General features: G+C 37.9%; 1 protein-coding gene across 1 annotated transcript in view; it reads left to right on the top strand.

The window, feature by feature from the left end:
• The window catches only part of DLGAP2 (DLG associated protein 2), a 355,391-nt gene that overhangs the window by 261,805 nt on the left and 74,616 nt on the right, over positions 1-18,970 (top strand). Inside the window, exon 5 of the mRNA XM_053459998.1 lies at positions 16,861-17,939. Within this exon, the coding sequence (XP_053315973.1) occupies positions 16,861-17,939 (1,079 nt within the window). The remainder of the gene's footprint in view (positions 1-16,860; positions 17,940-18,970) is intronic.

Genomic DNA, 18,970 nt, shown 5'->3' with positions numbered 1-18,970 from the left:
ACCATCCCTGAGCCAAGTGAGGCAATACCTGCCTGGACATTTTGTGTGTTGTCTGGGGGAGGTTTTCCAGAGCCTGGCGTAGCTGGGTCTGGCTGGGAGGTTGAGGTAGTGGGTGATTAGGCTGGTCAGTGTGGACCAGCATAATTAAGTTAGACAGGGCTCCAATTGGGAGCTAGGTTTTCTTTTTATGATTTGGTTTTTGGGGTTTGAGCAGTTAAAAATAAAGCACTGTTTTGCTTCAAACTATTGTTCCTGACTCTGATTGCCCTAGAGGACTGTGCTTAGGACCCCTAAAAGTGACATGTATGGCCCTCATGCTATAGGGTTTGTCACATATGGTGGAGAACGCGGGCAAAGCACTGCTATGGTCTGTGGGCAGAAAGCAGGAACCAAGTGAGCAACTGAGTGGATGCTGGTGACGAGTGCTACAGTGGATCCAGGAACCCCAAGTGTTAAACCTCACTTTGCAAAATGAAGTGGCTGCTTCTAGAGAAAAGCATTGTGTTGACCTGTCAGCAAAACTTCAAGAGATGCAACAGTTGCAGGAACAAAAGCTGGTGTTTGAAAAACATCTCGCAGAGGCGTCCCAGAAAGGTAAAGAGGATGCAGAGCGTGTATTCGGGCTCCTTTCTGAGAATAGCAGTGTGAATTTAACACTTGCAGTTGAGCGTCTAGAAAAGGTAAAGCTGCAGGAGACTATAAAACAACTACAAGATGAAATCCAAGTCTTGTTTAAAGCCAGTAAAGAGAGTGCTGAACTTCATAAGGCTAATTCAACACTAAAAGACATGTATTCCCAAGTAAAGGCTGAACTAGAATATTGCAAGGATCAGCTACAGGCCAGAGAAGGCCAGCTAAAGCAAATGGAGGCAGTTATCCTTCTAAAAGCGGAAGAGTTAGCATTGGCTATCCGCTCCAGAGATCAGGCTTTAAGGGAAAGAGATACGGTCCAATGTAAGCTGGAAGCAATACTGACTAACACAGAGCGGGACAAGCAAACTTTATTGAGGCAGGTTGCTGATATCCAGGCCGAGAGAGACAAAATGGCAGAGAGTCTGGAGAACGCCAAGACTTCTAATGAAAAGCTGCAACAAGTTGGACTTGAACTGCAGAAAGAGAATATATCCCTCAGGCATCGACTGGAGGTATCAACCTTAGAGCTGAGAGAGGTGAAAGCAACCCTTGAGGAACAAAGGGTTACTGCAGTAGAAAAACATGTACTACTACAACTCCAGTTAGATGAACTGGGTATACAGCTAGCTGAAGAAAGAGAGGCCAAGCTAGCTCTACAGAAACAGATTAAGGTCCAAGAGGAAATGGACACAGTATCTGAAACGTCACAAATTGCACAAGCAGCAAGTGAGCAGATACAGTACAAAACAAGCTGTCTGGAGGAAAAGACTGTTATGAACAATGGCATGGAAAATAACCTTTATGGCCTAAGTGATGGAGGGACTATGCATGGTGCTGGAAGTACTGACCAATTAGCAGAGCAACATGGCAGTAAGCTACTCCAGGGAGCAGCTGGTCCCAGGTCCAGCAGAAGCCATACGTCAAAGGAGGAACCTTCTACAGGTGACAGTAAGGTCCATCCATTACACGCATCTGGGGTAAGAGGACATAAAAATGGGCTTGGTATTAAAAGGAGTGATGGTGAACAAGCTACTGGGAAACAGCTGGAAGATGGTGTGCACTTGGCTGTATCGCGTAGACCACGCAGGGTAAAACTTTTGGATGAGCAAGCTACAATGGTGTTCATTTGTACAGAGAAGAGACATGGTTGTGCAGTGTGTTTCCCATTCACCGATGGTTGCAGAAACCCAGAAGGGCAGATGGATACAAGGAGAAAGTATCCACTACCGGGCCACATTTATGGTGTGTGGAAAGGAAAGCCCCCTGATGCCAACCTAAGAGGGACGTCATCAGCAGAGCTGCTTAGTCCCATGGTCGCTCAGCCCCATGGTTCTGAGCTGGTGGGGAGGATATGTGACAGTGTGAACCCCAGGGAGATGATTAGCATGGCATCTGAGTACAGCTGCTATGCAGATTATACATATGGGTCCCTGGGGTGGAGCAATTGGAGAGCAGGGTGGGCCAATGCTCCATTTCCCCATTTTGTGGAAAATCCATGCCGGGTTTTCCATGAGGCAAGAAGTCCACAGGATCCGGTCCGGGATTTCTATGAGGCTGACATCAGGCACAGGTGCTGGACATTAAAAACCCCTGGAGCCTGATACTCAGGGAGACTGTTGGGGGAAGAGGAAGTTCCCTGTGCTCCCAGGGCAAGGAGAGGCCCTGAAGAAGACCATCCCTGAGCCAAGTGAGGCAATACCTGCCTGGACATTTTGTGTGTTGTCTGGGGGAGGTTTTCCAGAGCCTGGCGTAGCTGGGTCTGGCTGGGAGGTTGAGGTAGTGGGTGATTAGGCTGGTCAGTGTGGACCAGCATAATTAAGTTAGACAGGGCTCCAATTGGGAGCTAGGTTTTCTTTTTATGATTTGGTTTTTGGGGTTTGAGCAGTTAAAAATAAAGCACTGTTTTGCTTCAAACTATTGTTCCTGACTCTGATTGCCCTAGAGGACTGTGCTTAGGACCCCTAAAAGTGACATGTATGGCCCTCATGCTATAGGGTTTGTCACAATATATATATATATATATATATATATATATACCATCATTTAGTATGCAAACACACTTCCAAAATGTATTCAGTTATTTGTCCTGATCATATTCCTGACATTTCAATGTATTTCGGTAGTTACAGTGTTAAATATGAATGACACACATTTCAGTTTCAAAACAAGGTTGTTTAAAATTTGATATAATGGTAGTTGGGCCCCAATAACAGCCAGAAAATGCAAAACTGCTGAACAAAAGTATATTTTTTTTGAAAGTTGACATCCCAAAGTATTTTACATGGGGCATTTTTCACTTTATATTGAACCATTTTAGTGACAATGTGTCCCAAACATTGCAGTAAAATTAAGGTTTTTTTTCAGTATACATAATATACAAACACAGTATTTCAGTTTCTACATAATATACAAACACATTTCTTTCCCTTAATATTGTCACCTACCTGCATCCAGCTCACAGCAGTCTCAGCTGCTGTGAAGAAGGGGGAGACCCCCGCCTCCAACATACAGCAGCCACAGCCTCTGCAAAGAAGGGGAAGACCCCGCCTGCAACACACAGCAGCCACAGCCTCTGTGAAGAAGGGGAAGACCCTGCCTACAACACACAGCAGCCACAGCCTCTGTGAAGAAGATGGGCCCCCCCCACAACCCCACAGCAGCCACAACTGCTGCAAAGAAGAGGAAGATTCCGCTCCATCGATGAGGCGTTTTCCTCTTTGGTGTCTTTGCGCACCCTAGCGGCACCGGCGGAAATTACTTCACCTTATAAAGGGAGGTTACATGCTCCCCATACTCAAGATGGCCGCGCAATAGAGGGAATGGAAGTGATGTAATGGACAGTTTGAAATCTGGCACCAAATTCAAATTAGGCACCATAACCTTCCTCTGTTTATTTAAGCCCTCAGAAACCCTTGGACTTTGCCTTCTGATGGCCGTGCCTGTGTCCTATAGTGCCAATACCTCAGTACGTGTTCTGTTTGATACCAGTGTCTCCTCCTACGCTGTGCGTGACAGATATGTGAAATTACTGAAACTTGCATTCAGAAACACTCCCGAGTACAGGTAGGGCACGTTTTCATAACATTTCAGGTTCAAAATTGGAACATGTGCATTACAGTTTGCTAGGCCCATCTCTCAGTTGAGGCAAAGTAGAGGTCCCATGTGTCCTATTTTACCCATATATTTTCAATAACTAGCCAGCACAGGGAATCTGATTAGGTGCATATTGGCATGTCCCATGTAGATGATTCCACACTAGTGCTTTTAAATTTGGTGTAACAAAAAAAAAAAAAAAAAAAAACACTTTTTACATCCACTTTGCAGCTGCACCATGTTTTTGCCTGAACAGTGCTGGTAGAGTCACAGTAACAAGAAGTGTTTAAAAAAAACACGGATACACAAAACTTCGATAGAACGTTTCCACTATTAGCAGCTGCTGCTCTGTCCAACAAAGTAGCACTGAGTGATTCTAGGGAGCAGCAGCCCTGAAGTTTCTAATGTAAAGATCTGAGCTAAAACTATGGGACCACATACGTAGGTATCAAGGGAGTATGTGGGGGAGCTAAAAAAGTAGATTGTGCTCTCCCGTTAAACTCCAAAATAAAGAAAATTCCTGATGCGTGTTTTGCTTTGTCAGGGGAACTATACACAAGAAACCCCGGAATTTTTAAAGGGCTGTAGTCTCTGCCTCCATGACGCTCATGACCATTCTCGGTCACACATCCAAATAAGTGTATGATTTTTCTCTCTTATATAAACATTGATAAACATGATTGGATGTGAAAAGAAAAAAGGTAAAATGTAATTTATAAATACACATTATAATTTTTATAAATTAATCTTCTTTTGTATTAGATGGATTTGTGCTCATGATCATAAATGAGCAGATTGTTTATTTGCAGGGTGTTTCATTCATCTAGATGTTTTAATTTGATTGCAGGAACGTCGGTATGTGACTTACCATAATTTAAAGATAATATAAACTGCTGCTTCTACTAAACATGTATGTATACATTAGGAGCTAAATTAATCTTAATTTTGATGTATGATATTGATATATGATATTACTAATAATCAGGGACCCATATATCATTAATTTGTTTTATTATTTTTTGTAAAAATTCCTTTGGAAATTATGGAATTTTAATTAAATCAGTTTTTTTTAATGTACACTGTATTAATAAAATAAATAAATATATGACGAAATGCATTCATTAGTACTTATTTGATTTACAAAATTAGAACATCATTAACTTTAATTTAATTCAGATAATTAGTAATACCACATTAATATAAAATATTATTAATATCAAATATGTATTTAAAAATATTTTAATTAGTGTATAAATGTATATATAGGTAATCATGGTTCTGTGTAACCAATATTCAAAGAATAATCTGCCGATATAACAGCATGTCAATGATATAAATTCAAAAAAATGCAGAATAATAGAAATCAAAATTCAATCCATTTGGGGACAATGTTTTCAAGGGGAAGACCCAGAATGATTCTCGTTGTAGAAGGTAATTGCGCCAGTTTTCCCCTCATGATTTTCTAATTATGGTCTCAATTCCCAGAAATTTCAGGCATTCTTGGTTGTTGGTATGAAATAATCTTACATGTTTTGCAATTGGTCTATCCTACATAGAGATCTTATTAAGTATTGTTTTAAGCATTGACAAGATTTACCAAGTTAATGAAAGTTCTAATCGGATATTCCTTGTTAGTAAAATTACTCTTAAACATCTTTTGCAATTGTGTATGTTTACAAGCGATATAATAGGAGCATTGAAAGCAGCCTTTAGTAAGGGGTGATGGTGGTGTAGTTTTCTGTTGGAGTTAGACACGAGTGAACAAGTATATCCCCAACATTTTTAGCCATTCTCATGGTGATCTGGGGCTTATTTAGTGGTACTTTTTGCAATGATGTATATGATCTCAAAATGCCCCAGTGTTTGTTGAATATTTGTTGTGCGATGGGTCATGCATTATTATTATATTATACAACAAATACTATTATCCTGTTTAAGTGTGGTAGATTGAGCCAATAGAGTTCTTTCTGTTGAAAGGGTCTTTGGTAGGCTTCAGCCACCGATTGGGATACCCTTTCTCCTTAAAGTGTTGAAAAGTTTTTGCTTTTATAACAAAGTCCTGTATTGTATTTCTTTGATTTTCATTGAACCCCATAAAACTATATATTCCCCAAAAGTGCACCCCTTAAATATTTCAAAGATTTTCATTTTCAGGTAGCCCACTGCAAACATAAAATCTAAAGTGAACATTTTGAGATAATTGCTACCTGTAACGAAAAAGAAAAAACACAAAAAAACATTTAACAGTTCTCCTGAGCATGTACATACCACATACAGTATCTGTGGTATGTCCATATTACACGGTCACAAGAGACCCCAAAATCATGAGTGCAAAAAGTTTTTAACTTTTTTACCTTATGATTTTAGGGGTAAAACTTCGACCAAACATCAAAATAACCCTAATATCAATATTTCCTAAAAACAAATCAGCCAAGGATTTCAAACACATCCCACTTACTTTTCCATGTGGCCCACCATGTGTCAGACACATTTTGGGACATTCCAGAAGTTTCAGTTTTGGTAACCTGGTGTGTTTTATTGGTTTGTTACCTAGTTGTTTGCTGTTGTTTAGCTGCATCTGACCTTTGATGTTCCTGACCTTCCTTTGTTATGCTTCATCCTGTGTATAACCCGGTGGTCTGACTACAGGCTCCGGAATTTGACCCATTTTCGTCTGACTACCCGTCCATTGTATGACCTTTGACTCTCCGCTCTGGTTGTGACTCTCAGGTTATCTGCTTTGGATTTTTCATGCTCACGAGTAGAGCCTACACAGCTAAACATCATAGTAAGACATCATTTGTGTAACCTTGTGTAAAAAAAAAAAAAAACGTAATTGCATGGAGCATAGTTTATTTTTCCAGTAAATGCACTTATGCTGATCATAAACAATATTTACTAAGTAATTCATGTCATGTTACAGGATAGAAAAGCTACTAAGTTTTATTCTGTCTGGTAATTATGCTTTATACTCAAATACATCAAGCCTGACTGAATTTGATGACCATCATTGGTTGTGACCTTCACTTGGTGACTAAATGAAACATCAGCTGTTCGGTTGTGGAATTAATTATAAAGAAAGTGAATGGCTATTTAGTATAGGCATATGAAACAATGTTTTTGTATAAAACAAGTTGTTATAATAGCAAATCTTTAGAATGTAAATAAACCAGTACTAGCATATTTGCCAAATCGAATATAATGCAGTATTTTTCTTAGTCACAGTACTTTCTCATAAAAACAATCTCTTGCTTTGCGCTCCAAGTTATCAGTTAGATTACCGAAAATAAAATGTTTCTTTTGCTGTATTCCGATCGTGGGACAGCATTTAGGATTATCACATTGGGTCTGCTTTGTGCTCTTCTGCTGGTCTTTACTGTGTTATACTCCTCAAGCACAAACCAAGTCGTGAAAGTGAAAACAGTGGCATTAAAAACTTGAACGGCAGCGAAATGGCTGCATGTGACTTGACCCTGTCGCGCTGTTACATTGCATTGCATTACATTTTATTTATTGAGCTCCATTGGATTGCATTGCGACATTACAATAGAGGTAGTGAAAATAACATTAACATTGGCAGTAATATTAACATACTGGAACAGACAATAGAGTCCTTCTCCGGTGAGCTTACAATCTTTTGAAGATTATTCACCTGAAAATGTAAACAAACTGAAACAGCTGATGGTACAAGCGGCATAATTTAACAAACCGGACTGATTTTTATGACACGTACGCTCATACATGTTGGTATTTAGAATTCAATCTACTAGTTAGGGGTCTTTGTGCAGTGAGGTTGATAAATAATATTAAAGATTACTTTGCTCCCAGATGGATGGTACCTGAACAGCTGTCGATCTGTGCAGTTTGCTGACTTGATTCTTCAGTCTATTTAGGGAACCGTATAGAGCTATTTATGAATGATGTCTGCATATGATTGCTACACAAACATTAAATGCTTTACAGTGTCTTATCAGAACGGATACTGTATATTCATATCTAGGAGAGTTGGAAAAATATTTTGTGCTAGGTCTTCATAGAGATACAGATAATAGGAATTACTGTGTCTTTTCAGAGAAATAGCAATTTTCACAATTTTACATTAGAAAACTGCAAGACTTCTGTACTTTTAAGGTTACTAATGCATAAAATGCCTCAGTATCTACCTGGTATCTAATATGCAAAGGGTGCGTGTGAATCATGGATATGTAATACAATTATTTTAGTGGCAGATTGATTAATATATTTAGCAGTAAATAAACTAATTAACACTTTTCTATTTTATTTAACATTGCAGCATCAAAACTATAGCAACTTTTTCGCAATTATTTCATGCATATCTATGTATTTTTTTGGAAATCTTCTCCATGTGTGACGGGCACTTAGAAAATCTGTCAGTGTCATAAATCCTTAAACACTTGTCGTAGGTTCAGACTAGCCTTATGCCTGTCCTATGTATGTATTTTCTCACATTGTATCAACCTCTAGCACTTCTGCTGGAAGACAATCCAATGTATCTACCACCTTTTTTCTGGTACTTTCTTCTTAAAATTACTTCTAAGCTCCAATTTTAAAACATTGCCTCTTGTCCTAGAAGTTGCAATATATCCCCCCCCCTGTACTTTACCCTTTATGTACTTTTAATATACTATTACATTTCATTAATGCTCTCCATGGCATCAGATTAATTATCTGGTTATAGGTTATGGCGTCATTTTCTATGGCTGTTCTGTTTTGGGATTGGGTCCAATGCATTATGTGGTAATCTATTGTACAATTAAGCTGTTACCTTCTTGAGGGGGAATGTTCTTCCATCCATTATAACAATATACTTTTTGTTTCCACAACTAAAGTCATATAATTCCAAAACTTTGTGTGTAATGTAACCACCATTTTTCAAATTCCTATTTTATATTACATATAAAGAAACTTTTAATGTATCTCTTATATTAAAACCGCATGTGCCAACTTTAAATTGTGTCCACTGTGAAAAAGCCAAGCGGTCATTAGCTCTGCCTTTTTTTTGTTTTCCGCATCAGCAGGTTATTATAAAAAGATATATCACCACATTAAAGCGGCGAAGCACATTATGGTCCTACTTAATGCATGGTTTGGCTTTTTGTTTTACTTATGGTTGGACATTCCTACCAGATAAAATGTTCTTGAAGCCAAATGGGTTTCTCATATCAAGTGCAGCCTAAAGTAAAATGTAATTAAGGTTGACAAGACCTGTGTTTACCAAGGTCACGCTGATTTCCATTTATCAAATGATTTTTTACAGGTACTTACCTTGGCTGAAATGTATACTTTGTAGGTTTACATTTTTATCACATAAGCCTTTGACTTTTCCCCTTGATTAAATAAAAACTGGGTTGGTATCCAAGTGAAAGTGTATTTAAAAAAATAATTTATATTACACAGAATTGTGTTTTCATAAATAAAAATGTATTCATTGTTCAAGATCTATGTAGTTAAGTTATTTAATTAAAAATATATACAGTAAATGGAGGCATGACCAAATTATTATTATCTTTTATTTATATAGCGCCAACAATTTACACAGCGCTTAATACAATACATATATTCAAGGAGTATGACAAGAGGGGAACTGACAGACTAAGACAAAGCGATACATTAGGTGGAGAGAGCCCTGCTCGCAAGCTTACAATCTAGAGGGAAAATGGGGTGATAAACATAAGGCACAGAGAAATGGTGAGAGGTAGTGTGATGGTTGTACACCCCCCACATTTTTGTAAATACTTTATTATATCTTTTCATGTGACAACACTACTCAACTCTGCTACAAAGAAAAGTAATGAGTGTACAGCCTGTATAACAGTGTAAATTTGCTGTCCCCTCAAAATAACTCAACACACAGCCATTAATGTCTAAACCTTGGCAACAAAAGTGAGTACACCCCTAAGTGGAAATGTCCAAATTGGGCCCAAAGTGTTAATATTTTGTGTGGCCACAATTATTTTCCAGCACCCCTCTTTGGCATGGAGTTCACCAGAGCTTCACAGGTTGCCACTGGAGTCCTCGTCCACGCTTCCATCACAGAGCTGGTGGATGTTCGAGACCTTGCGCTCCCCCACCTTCTGTTACAGGGGGATTTTGAGCTCCCCAACCAGCCCTGCTCATCGGGCGCCCGCTGGTTGGGGAGATCACAATCTTATACCTGCTCACCCCTCCCCTATAGATAAGCTACCGTTTAAGGGGCTTCATGGTGAATCGTATTGCTGGCACTGTTTTAGATGGCGCTGTGCCTTTTGGTCCTGCAGTTGGGTGGCAAAATTGGTAGAGGGCAAAAGGAGGAGCTCCAAATAGGCTTTTGTCAAGGGGAAACTGTGGCTTAGGTGATACCACACTTTGAAAGGCTTCAGAAGATGATGTGAGATGAATAATACATTACGTTTTGATAAATGAAGTGAGGCTTTATTGTATATACCTATACCTAAATTATGTTGAGTTCTAGGGGTTCCTAAATTGTTAATGGCAATATGAGTGTATTTAACACATTTTAAATCTGCAGTATAGTGTATTGTCCCCCGTAAAGTCTAATCAATCACTACTGATATCCAGAACGACCCCTCATTGACTCCTGAACACTACTATGGCATGCAGTAGTCTGACATCAAGGGTTAAGATTATATATATATCATACAAATTAGCCTTACAAATGATGCCTTAAATTACCGTAACTCAAACCCCTACTTTATGCCTAATAACAAAGGAAGCAATGGGGATTAAGAAGTTTTAACATTGCATCATAACATTATGTACTTAGTTATCAGTTCATCACTTACACTCATGCTGGTGGTATATAATTAATGAAGAATGTAGTAAGGATGTATTCTGGGATGGTGGGATGAAACCAGATGTCAATATATAGCTTGACATCTGGGTTAGATACAGTCTGAATCATTTGAAAACAATAAAATAGGACTCAAACTTACACTCATATACATATCACATAATCATAGGCAATGTCAAATGAACAAATAGAAGACATTACATCAAAACCTGTTTTGATGTAAAATGAAAAACACAAAAGAGCAGATGGTTTGAATAAAGGTTTCAACTGTAGCCCCTTTCCTTATGAAACAGACCAATGATTCTTGTAGCTTTACACCTTTCTTGTCCTCTCCTTTTGCCTAGCAGGATGATATATTCTTCACATATCATATGTGTATTCTTCTCATACATCATGTTTTGTTTTGTTATGTCCTGCATCTTCCAGCTGTCCAATCAAAACATTACAGACATCCTCACGTTAACTTCAGAAGCCTTTAAAAATGTGGTGCCAACTTAGCTTTAGGAAGGGTTTTAGCTCAGGAGCTTCACTATAATTCTACATACTGTGTACTATTCTGTATTTATGGATCTATAAAGATCTACTGGTGTTTTTAAGCTCTTTTTTTCTCCTCTAGCAGTAGGGTAAATAATTTGGTGCTGTTCAGGTTTCATGTACTTCTAATCAAAGCTTTACTGAATGTTAAGTTTTATTAGTAATAATGCATATAGAACTGTTTTTTTTTTTCAATTTTTAAATACATGGTTGAGCATGAAGATGGCCCAGTGTAAAAGTAATGATATAGAAAATTCTCTGACTTTTTCTTTTTAGCAAGATGTAGAAATTCTTCAAAACATGCTGCTGTGAAAACTAAAGTAACAGCTTTTTTTGCAATTGCATTTTGAATTATTTTTTTAATGTATACAATCATTCTCAGTACACTTTGCTTGCGTTAGATTAATAAGCAATCAATCTTAAACCATATTTGTCAGAATTATTGAACAGGGATTGTTTACATATAAACTAAACCTCTGCAATTGATCATTTTGTTTTATTTAAAACAACAGGGAATTGATGTACTACTGAGATCAGCTCATAAAATGTTTGATGGTACAACTTGCTTAGCTAAGCAGAATAAGTGAATATTAGGTCAGTATACTAAAGTCACATGGCAGTTCCTGCACAGTTTTAAACTGACTTGACATTAAAACATTTTATGAAAAATGGAGGAGGTAAAAGTTACAACACAGCGTTCATAAACATTGGTAATACATGAACATATTAAAACAATGTAATTTAATAGGAAGCCATCTGAGATAATCAAAGTCTTATTTGCCATACATATGCTCAAAATGAAACAAAAAAAAGCTAAATTACATAATACACATTTTATTCTTCTCTGCTCTCTTACTTTCTTCTCTCTCTCTCTCCCCCCTCTTTCTTCTTTCTGTCTCTTGGTTTTTCTTTTCCCATCTTCCTTTTCTCTCCCTCTTTTCTCTCTAGTCCCCGCCCATCTTCTTCCCATCTCTCTTAATCTCTCACTCTCTTTCTGATCTTTTCCTCAACTTCTTCTCTCCCTCACTTTGTTTCCTGTCTCCCTCTCTTCCTTTTCTGTCTCTCTGACCTCTTTTTTTCTCATCTCTCTTTCTCTGCCATTATATTTGTTTCTCTTCCTTTCTTTTTCACCTCTTTGTTCCCTATCTATCTACTCTCTCTACTGTATCTCTTTCTTCTCGATCACTGTCTTTCCTCTCTCTAGTCCATTTGAAAGGGGAGTTTGCAGGAGAGTTGTGGTTTCTTCCTTACTTCACTATTTAACACCCTCAGGTCATCCAGCAAGAAAAGCTGAGCTGGCCCGCTATAATTTAATGGGTAAGGAAAAAAAGAAAATTTCACTGATTTAACTAAACATTATACACGGCCAGACACGATCTTCCTTCAGCAAAAGCTTTATAGGGTTGGATCTTTATAATGTAGTGAAGCCAAAAATGTAAAAACCACAACTCTAGCAAACTCTCCCTTTAGTAAATAGACCCATTGTCTTGCAGAAATTAACCCATCATTGGCAATCAGAACAGGGATTTTAAAGGTAAGATTATGCATTAGTAGATTTTGGAAATGTTCCAAGCTGTTGCATAGAAACATATTTTCTCAATACACTAATGGTTTTTAGCTATGTTTCATTAAAGAATCAGAAAATGGCTTGTTCCACAGTCACATTGCGCTGTTTAATATTGGTTAGAAGTGTATGGCATCAGCCTTAACAGGGTTTAGGATTTGATAACCTGGTGAGAAAATGCAACAGTAGCATTGGCTGATTACTTATCTCCCGTTGTTTGTTACAGGCACTGCTTAGTAACTAAATGCTATTTGCCAAGTTAGATAAATGGGCCTGGAAAAACCTCTTTTTATTAAAAAAAAATCCAGAGAGCTACATATGAACTTGCTGAACCTGTGAGTGTGAAAGGCATAAAATCTTCACCAAATTACATAAAAAGCGTTGATTTATTCAGTCAGCAAGCATGCAAAACATTAGCAGATGGGAAATTTGGAACATATCCTGTTGTGCGTATTCCTGCTCTTTTCCATAACCCATAGAGAATGACTATGAAACGATGCTGAAATAATATGAGAGACCAAAGTGCTATTGTGCTTTAGTAGAACATACATCAGCATTATAAGACAAACATATAAAAAAATTTCTCCTCAATTTCATTACATTAATATACAGAACGTGAGAGATTTAATAGGGCATATTAGACAGGTGTCTACTGCACCTTGCTTTCACCAGTGCCACAGAAGGCAAAAACTTAGGTCCTTACCATTTCAAAGTATGTTTCTTCCATTTTTATGTAAAAAAATAATGTTCTATAGTTTTCTAACTATACTTTGCCATTAAACTATTCTTACGTTTCCCCCCCCCCCAAATGCTAGCGGTAGCTTTTGCACTCCAGGGCCGCAGGACTGTAGAATAACTCTTGAGCTTTTTTTGCAAATTATATAATTTTATGTACGATATTGATTTCTACCAAAGGTATGATCAATATAGTATATGTGTGTGTATTTTTTCACAACAATATTATTTGGCTGAACCCTATATGTTCCATATAGGGTTTAGCCAAATAAAGGGTTCAGCCAAGCAAGAAGTATCATGCAAAGGACTTGGCTGTATCCTATTCCCATGCCTTGAAACGCTTGAGGTTTCACCCAGGCAGGGAAACATTTGGCAATGCCCACTCCCCACCCACTAAAGTCTATAAGGGAATATAACCTATACACATGGCTAGTTACATATCTATGTCTGGGTAACCCTCCCTCTTTGACGGCCATTGTCCCAGGAAGGGGAGAGCTTCAGGTAGCCTGCACAGGTATACTTATTCTCTAGCTCTCTTTGGATAGTTCAATAAAAAAAGATTTGATTTCTGGCCTCTCATCATCATCTGGAGCGGCAACCAGTTTCACCATGTTCTAGAGAGCTGTAAATATGGAAAATGTGTAAAAATAATAACCAGCGCATAAAGTATAATGAAGCCAATTGCATGATTGATTAAACTGCAAACCAGTAAACTCTTAAATAAAGTTCCATATTTCCCCAGTGCACTGTTTTGTTGTAATATTTTTTCTTAGTATTGGAGATTTCGGTCCCAGAACACCTAATGTATTTCCCATATGTATTTTGTGTTTATTACAGTATACTAGTTTGCAGTTTTGACAGCTTTTGCTCTTTATGAGCAAGAAGAAAAACACATTAATAGATTTCCAGTAAATGAACAATCATAGAGCCGTTTTCAATCTTTATGAGATCTCTAACCTGTGATGGCACTATAAATATAATAAACCCTCTTTCCGGGTATTATGTTTAGAAGTGAGCTGTGGTGTGACTGTAGTTTAAGGTAGAATGGTATCAATATGAAAAAAAGAAAATAACTAAATAAGAAAATAAGAAACTTGGCCTTGGGAGGTTCCAGGAGTTAAAGGTTCGTACAAGTGTCCAATAGAGTCACTCGTGCAGACCTTCAACTCCTGATGCCGAAACTTGGCCCGAGGAGGGAACAGGAGTTAAAGGTCCATAGGAGCAACTCTATTGGTTGCTGGCAGGGGCCTCCTCTAGCATCAACCAATGGAGTCACTTCTATGGACCTTTAACTCCTGTTCCCTCCCCAGGCCAAGTTTCGGCATCAGGAGTTAAAGGTCAGTGCAAGCGACTCTATTGGGCGAACATGAAAATGAACACGAAGAGTGGGTTTTCGTTGTTCAGCCCGAATACAAACATGTTATGGATGCAAAACGTATACGAAGATGAAATGCACAACATGAAGAATCTTCATGTTCGTCTTTGTTAATATCTCCTAACTAATCTCCCTGGTCCCTTCCCCCTCTAGTTTACCTTGTCTACGCAGCATCACAGGGATTAACGGGAGCGGGAATCCATAGGATTTATTTTGTTCCACACCAATATCACATGCTCATTAAGGTTTGACATTTGCTGATAAGCACATGCAAACCTCAAGATGGGTTGCAGAGTGATGACCACCAACTGTTGCCGGAACATTCTAAAAAGGAGCCGGATAGATAACTTGGCATGAACCTCCTCAAAGTCATTACTCGCTAAGTCTTGGATCTTGCATGATTCAGTTAATATCACTGTCAATTAATTCTATCCATGCTATCATGGAAAGTGTAGCAATCGTAAACATGTCATTTGCAATGTAATTTTTTACCTCCTCTACTTTACTATTAATTGGCTTGGGTTATTTGAAATCTTACATTTATTTTTAAAATACAATGATCATTGCAATAGGAAATAATATTGCATAAAAATTATCTTGCTATCGATGTTATCAGTTAAAAGCCCACATTCATTAGATGCAAGTACGCCATGTGCCTATAAGAAGAAAAAAACATGCCAGATGTGCTAATGCGCTATTAATGATAGTTGTGCAGTGCTGTTTATAGCACACTTATGTGATAAAGGCATAGCAGGGGCCACTGCACATATCAATGTTGGACTTGAACTCTTTGAAGTGAGAGTATAGCAAATTTTTGCTGTATCCTGTGGTTCCAGGAAAATTAATAAGTAGTTGAAAGCATATTATTTTCTTGTCAGATGTGTTTTTCTTTGCCTTGAGAATTATTTTTAAAATAACAGATCGTTTACTGGTTTATAGCCGAGAAACATATTGAAAAGGTTAAAATATACAACTTCCCAGCAATAGCTCCATCATGATACAGTCGTAAATGTTAACATTTATTTTGAAGGTTATACAACACTGGTTGCAGTTTGAATGCTAAGTGCCCATAATAACCAATCTGCTCTTTCATTCATTGGGCTCAATCCTATTAGATGAGACAAACAAAACAATATTTCTAGACTCTGTTGTAGGTAACATAGATTTAGCCACTTCCAAGATACTTTGAGTTACAATGATGGTAATCTATTGAAGTGGATCAGTCCTTCCCAATTTTCATGTACCATGTGCCCTGTTTCAATGGCTATGCCTGTCCTGACATCAGAGCCCTAGACTGTGTGAATGGTATATCAACCAACACCATGGGCAGGGCACAGACTGGTTGTTTGATTGTTTAATATGGGTACACTAACCTAAGTAATCAGGAAGCACCCACTAGGTAAATGTGGGAACAAGCTTAAATGCTCTTTGGTCATAGCATAATTTCTGTGCTGTCTAGTATATTCTGTAAATTAAATAATCATTCTGTTTTCCAAAGTAGCATTGCTTGAACTGAGGATAGCCACATCTATACCCCTCATGTTATGTCAACTCCTGATTTTTATAGTCATCTCAAACTTGTTCAGGTCTTCCCCCCTGTGTTCAGCTCAATGCTTTTCTCTACCTTTCATTGACCAACATCAGACTCACAACCCAATGACTTACCCTTTTAGATGTAATAACCAGTTCACCCAGCCTCCTTAGTTACCAGATACATTATTCTTTTTGAAAAATGGGTTGTTATAATGGTTATTAGGAGTAATTTGTTTTAAAAATAAACATGGAGAACATTGTGATATCTCTCATTTATCCCATGCCGATTGATATGATTATATATTGTGTTTATAATGTTATTAAATATTTGCGTACTAATTTCCAATTAAAATAACTTGAGTCGCTCACTAAACATATTTGAAATGAACATGCTGCATGAGAAGAGCATGCAAGATAATAAGCTTGCCAAGCCCTCAGCAAACTCAGAAGAGCAGCTGCTTTATGTTAGTAGTAATCATAGTAATGCATAATTAATACTATAATAATATACTCTCCCTTAGCAGGAATGAGGCAGTTAACATATACATGTTTTCAAATGTTCTTTTTTTTTTTAAATTTCAGATCAACAGCAATACTCATGGTCACCTTCCCAGCATTTCAATGAAGAAAAATACTCTCCTGCCCTTAGGAGCATGAAAGGATTATCTGGCAGTCGGAATCAATCTCAGTTGTGCTCTAGTCATACGTGTGTCTTAGGATCCCCAGAGGATTGTGAGCATGTTCACGACCATGTACATCATGGGCAGGAACCTAGGCAATCATATCTTCTTAGCCCAACTGAAAGTTGTCCTATGGATCACCACCGCTGTTCACCACGGAGTTCCATTCATTCAGAATGCATGATGATGCCTGTGATGATGAGTGATCATTTGTCAAGTAGCACCTTTCCCAGAATGCACTATAGTACACATTATGATGCCACACGAGATGACTGTGCCACGCCACACACTAGTAGTAGTAAAATTAATAGAATACCAGCAAACCTGTTGGATCAGTTTGAGAAGCAGTTGCCGCTGCACAGGGATGGATTTCATACTTTACAGTATCAGAAGACATCCACGACAACTGAACAGCGAACTGAAAGTCCAGGTAGAATACGCCATCTTGTTCACTCTGTTCAAAAACTTTTTACCAAGTCTCACTCTTTGGAAGGCTCATCAAAAGGCAATGTAAATGGTACCAAGGGAGACAGTAGAGGTGATGATCACCATCATGGTCATTATTCTAAACATAGCAAAAGAAGTAAAAGTAAAGACCGTAAACCTGATACCAAGCATAAATCAGGAATGACAGGTTGGTGGAGTTCTGATGATAATCTGGACAGTGATAGCACTTATCGAACAGCTAGTGTTATGAATAGACATCATACTGATCACATATCACATTGCTATCCAGAAACTCTTCAGGGGCATTTTGGAGACCTTTCCTTAAAGACTTCTAAAAGTAACAATGATATGAAATGTTCTGCATGTGAAGGTTTATCAATGACACCTGAAGGTAAATACATGAAGAGGAGTTCATGGTCTACGCTTACTGTAAGCCAAGCTAAAGAAGCCTATCGCAAATCATCGCTTAATCTGGATAAACCTCTAGTCCATCAGGAAATCAAATCGTCTTTGAGACCATGCCATTACCTTCAGGTAACTGTATAAATTATATTATAAAATAAATGAAAAACGAATAGGAAAGTACGTGACATTTTGACTGTACATGAATTTTGCAGCTTTTGTATTTAGGACAATAGAACTTGACAGAAGGCACTGGTTTATTCAGCTGACCGTCTTGAGGTCAAGTTTGGGTTTATTTTGTTGTGTGGCAAATATAATAACTGCAAATTTCCCTGATCTAGTTCATGCTTTAAACTTAGATTATACATAAGATAAAGTTCCTCATATGTACGTCTCCTATGTAGTATAGATGCCAGAATTAAACAGCATGATTTTGCATGTACCATTATTTTCACCCTTAACCATGCTTAACTTTTGATGCATCTGAAAGCTTCTTGTCCTCTTCTCTGATTTTACTAACACGGGTCAGTACTTCATAACACTGTAGAATAAATGGTTCTGTGAGGTACTTTTGATTGTGTAAGGACCATAAACCTCAAATGTCATCTATAAAAATGTATTTCTAGGTTCCCACCTCTGTTTATGTGTTACAATTTTTCCTTAAACCTCCACTATCACCAAAAAAGTTTATAAAATGTCCGTTCTTTTGTCCAATCACCAAATATTTAATTTAAAATATATATATATAGACAGGTTCCATTATGTAATATGGAAGATACACCTGAATCCAAAGTGTATTCAATAAAGAAAAAATATCACACACACTTTGGATCTGTTCAGGGACAGTAGTGTTCTTATTTTATTTAGTCCTTCATGCAGGCAAGCTGCTCCAGGCCTCAGTTCTCTTAGTATGAGGGGTGGCAGTTGATACCTGTAGGCCCTAAAGTGAGCCAACCTTGCAGGTTGTAGTTAACTACATTGGTGCAATATTTTTTTAATTGTTTACTAAAACTGTAATACACTACCGATGTTTACATTATTGTTGTAAAGTTATATTGTTTATCAGCATTCATATCACTTTCAACTGCCGATCTTTTCTTTCCAACCATTATTCATGGCAGGTGGCTTGTGGTTTACCACTGTGTTCTGTGCAACAGCAAAGT

The sequence above is a fragment of the Spea bombifrons genome, chromosome 3, assembly GCF_027358695.1.
Source record: "Spea bombifrons isolate aSpeBom1 chromosome 3, aSpeBom1.2.pri, whole genome shotgun sequence".
Taxonomy (NCBI): domain Eukaryota; kingdom Metazoa; phylum Chordata; class Amphibia; order Anura; family Pelobatidae; genus Spea; species Spea bombifrons.
Note: the sequence above shows the minus strand (reverse complement) of the source record. Positions and strands in the feature narration are given on the sequence as shown.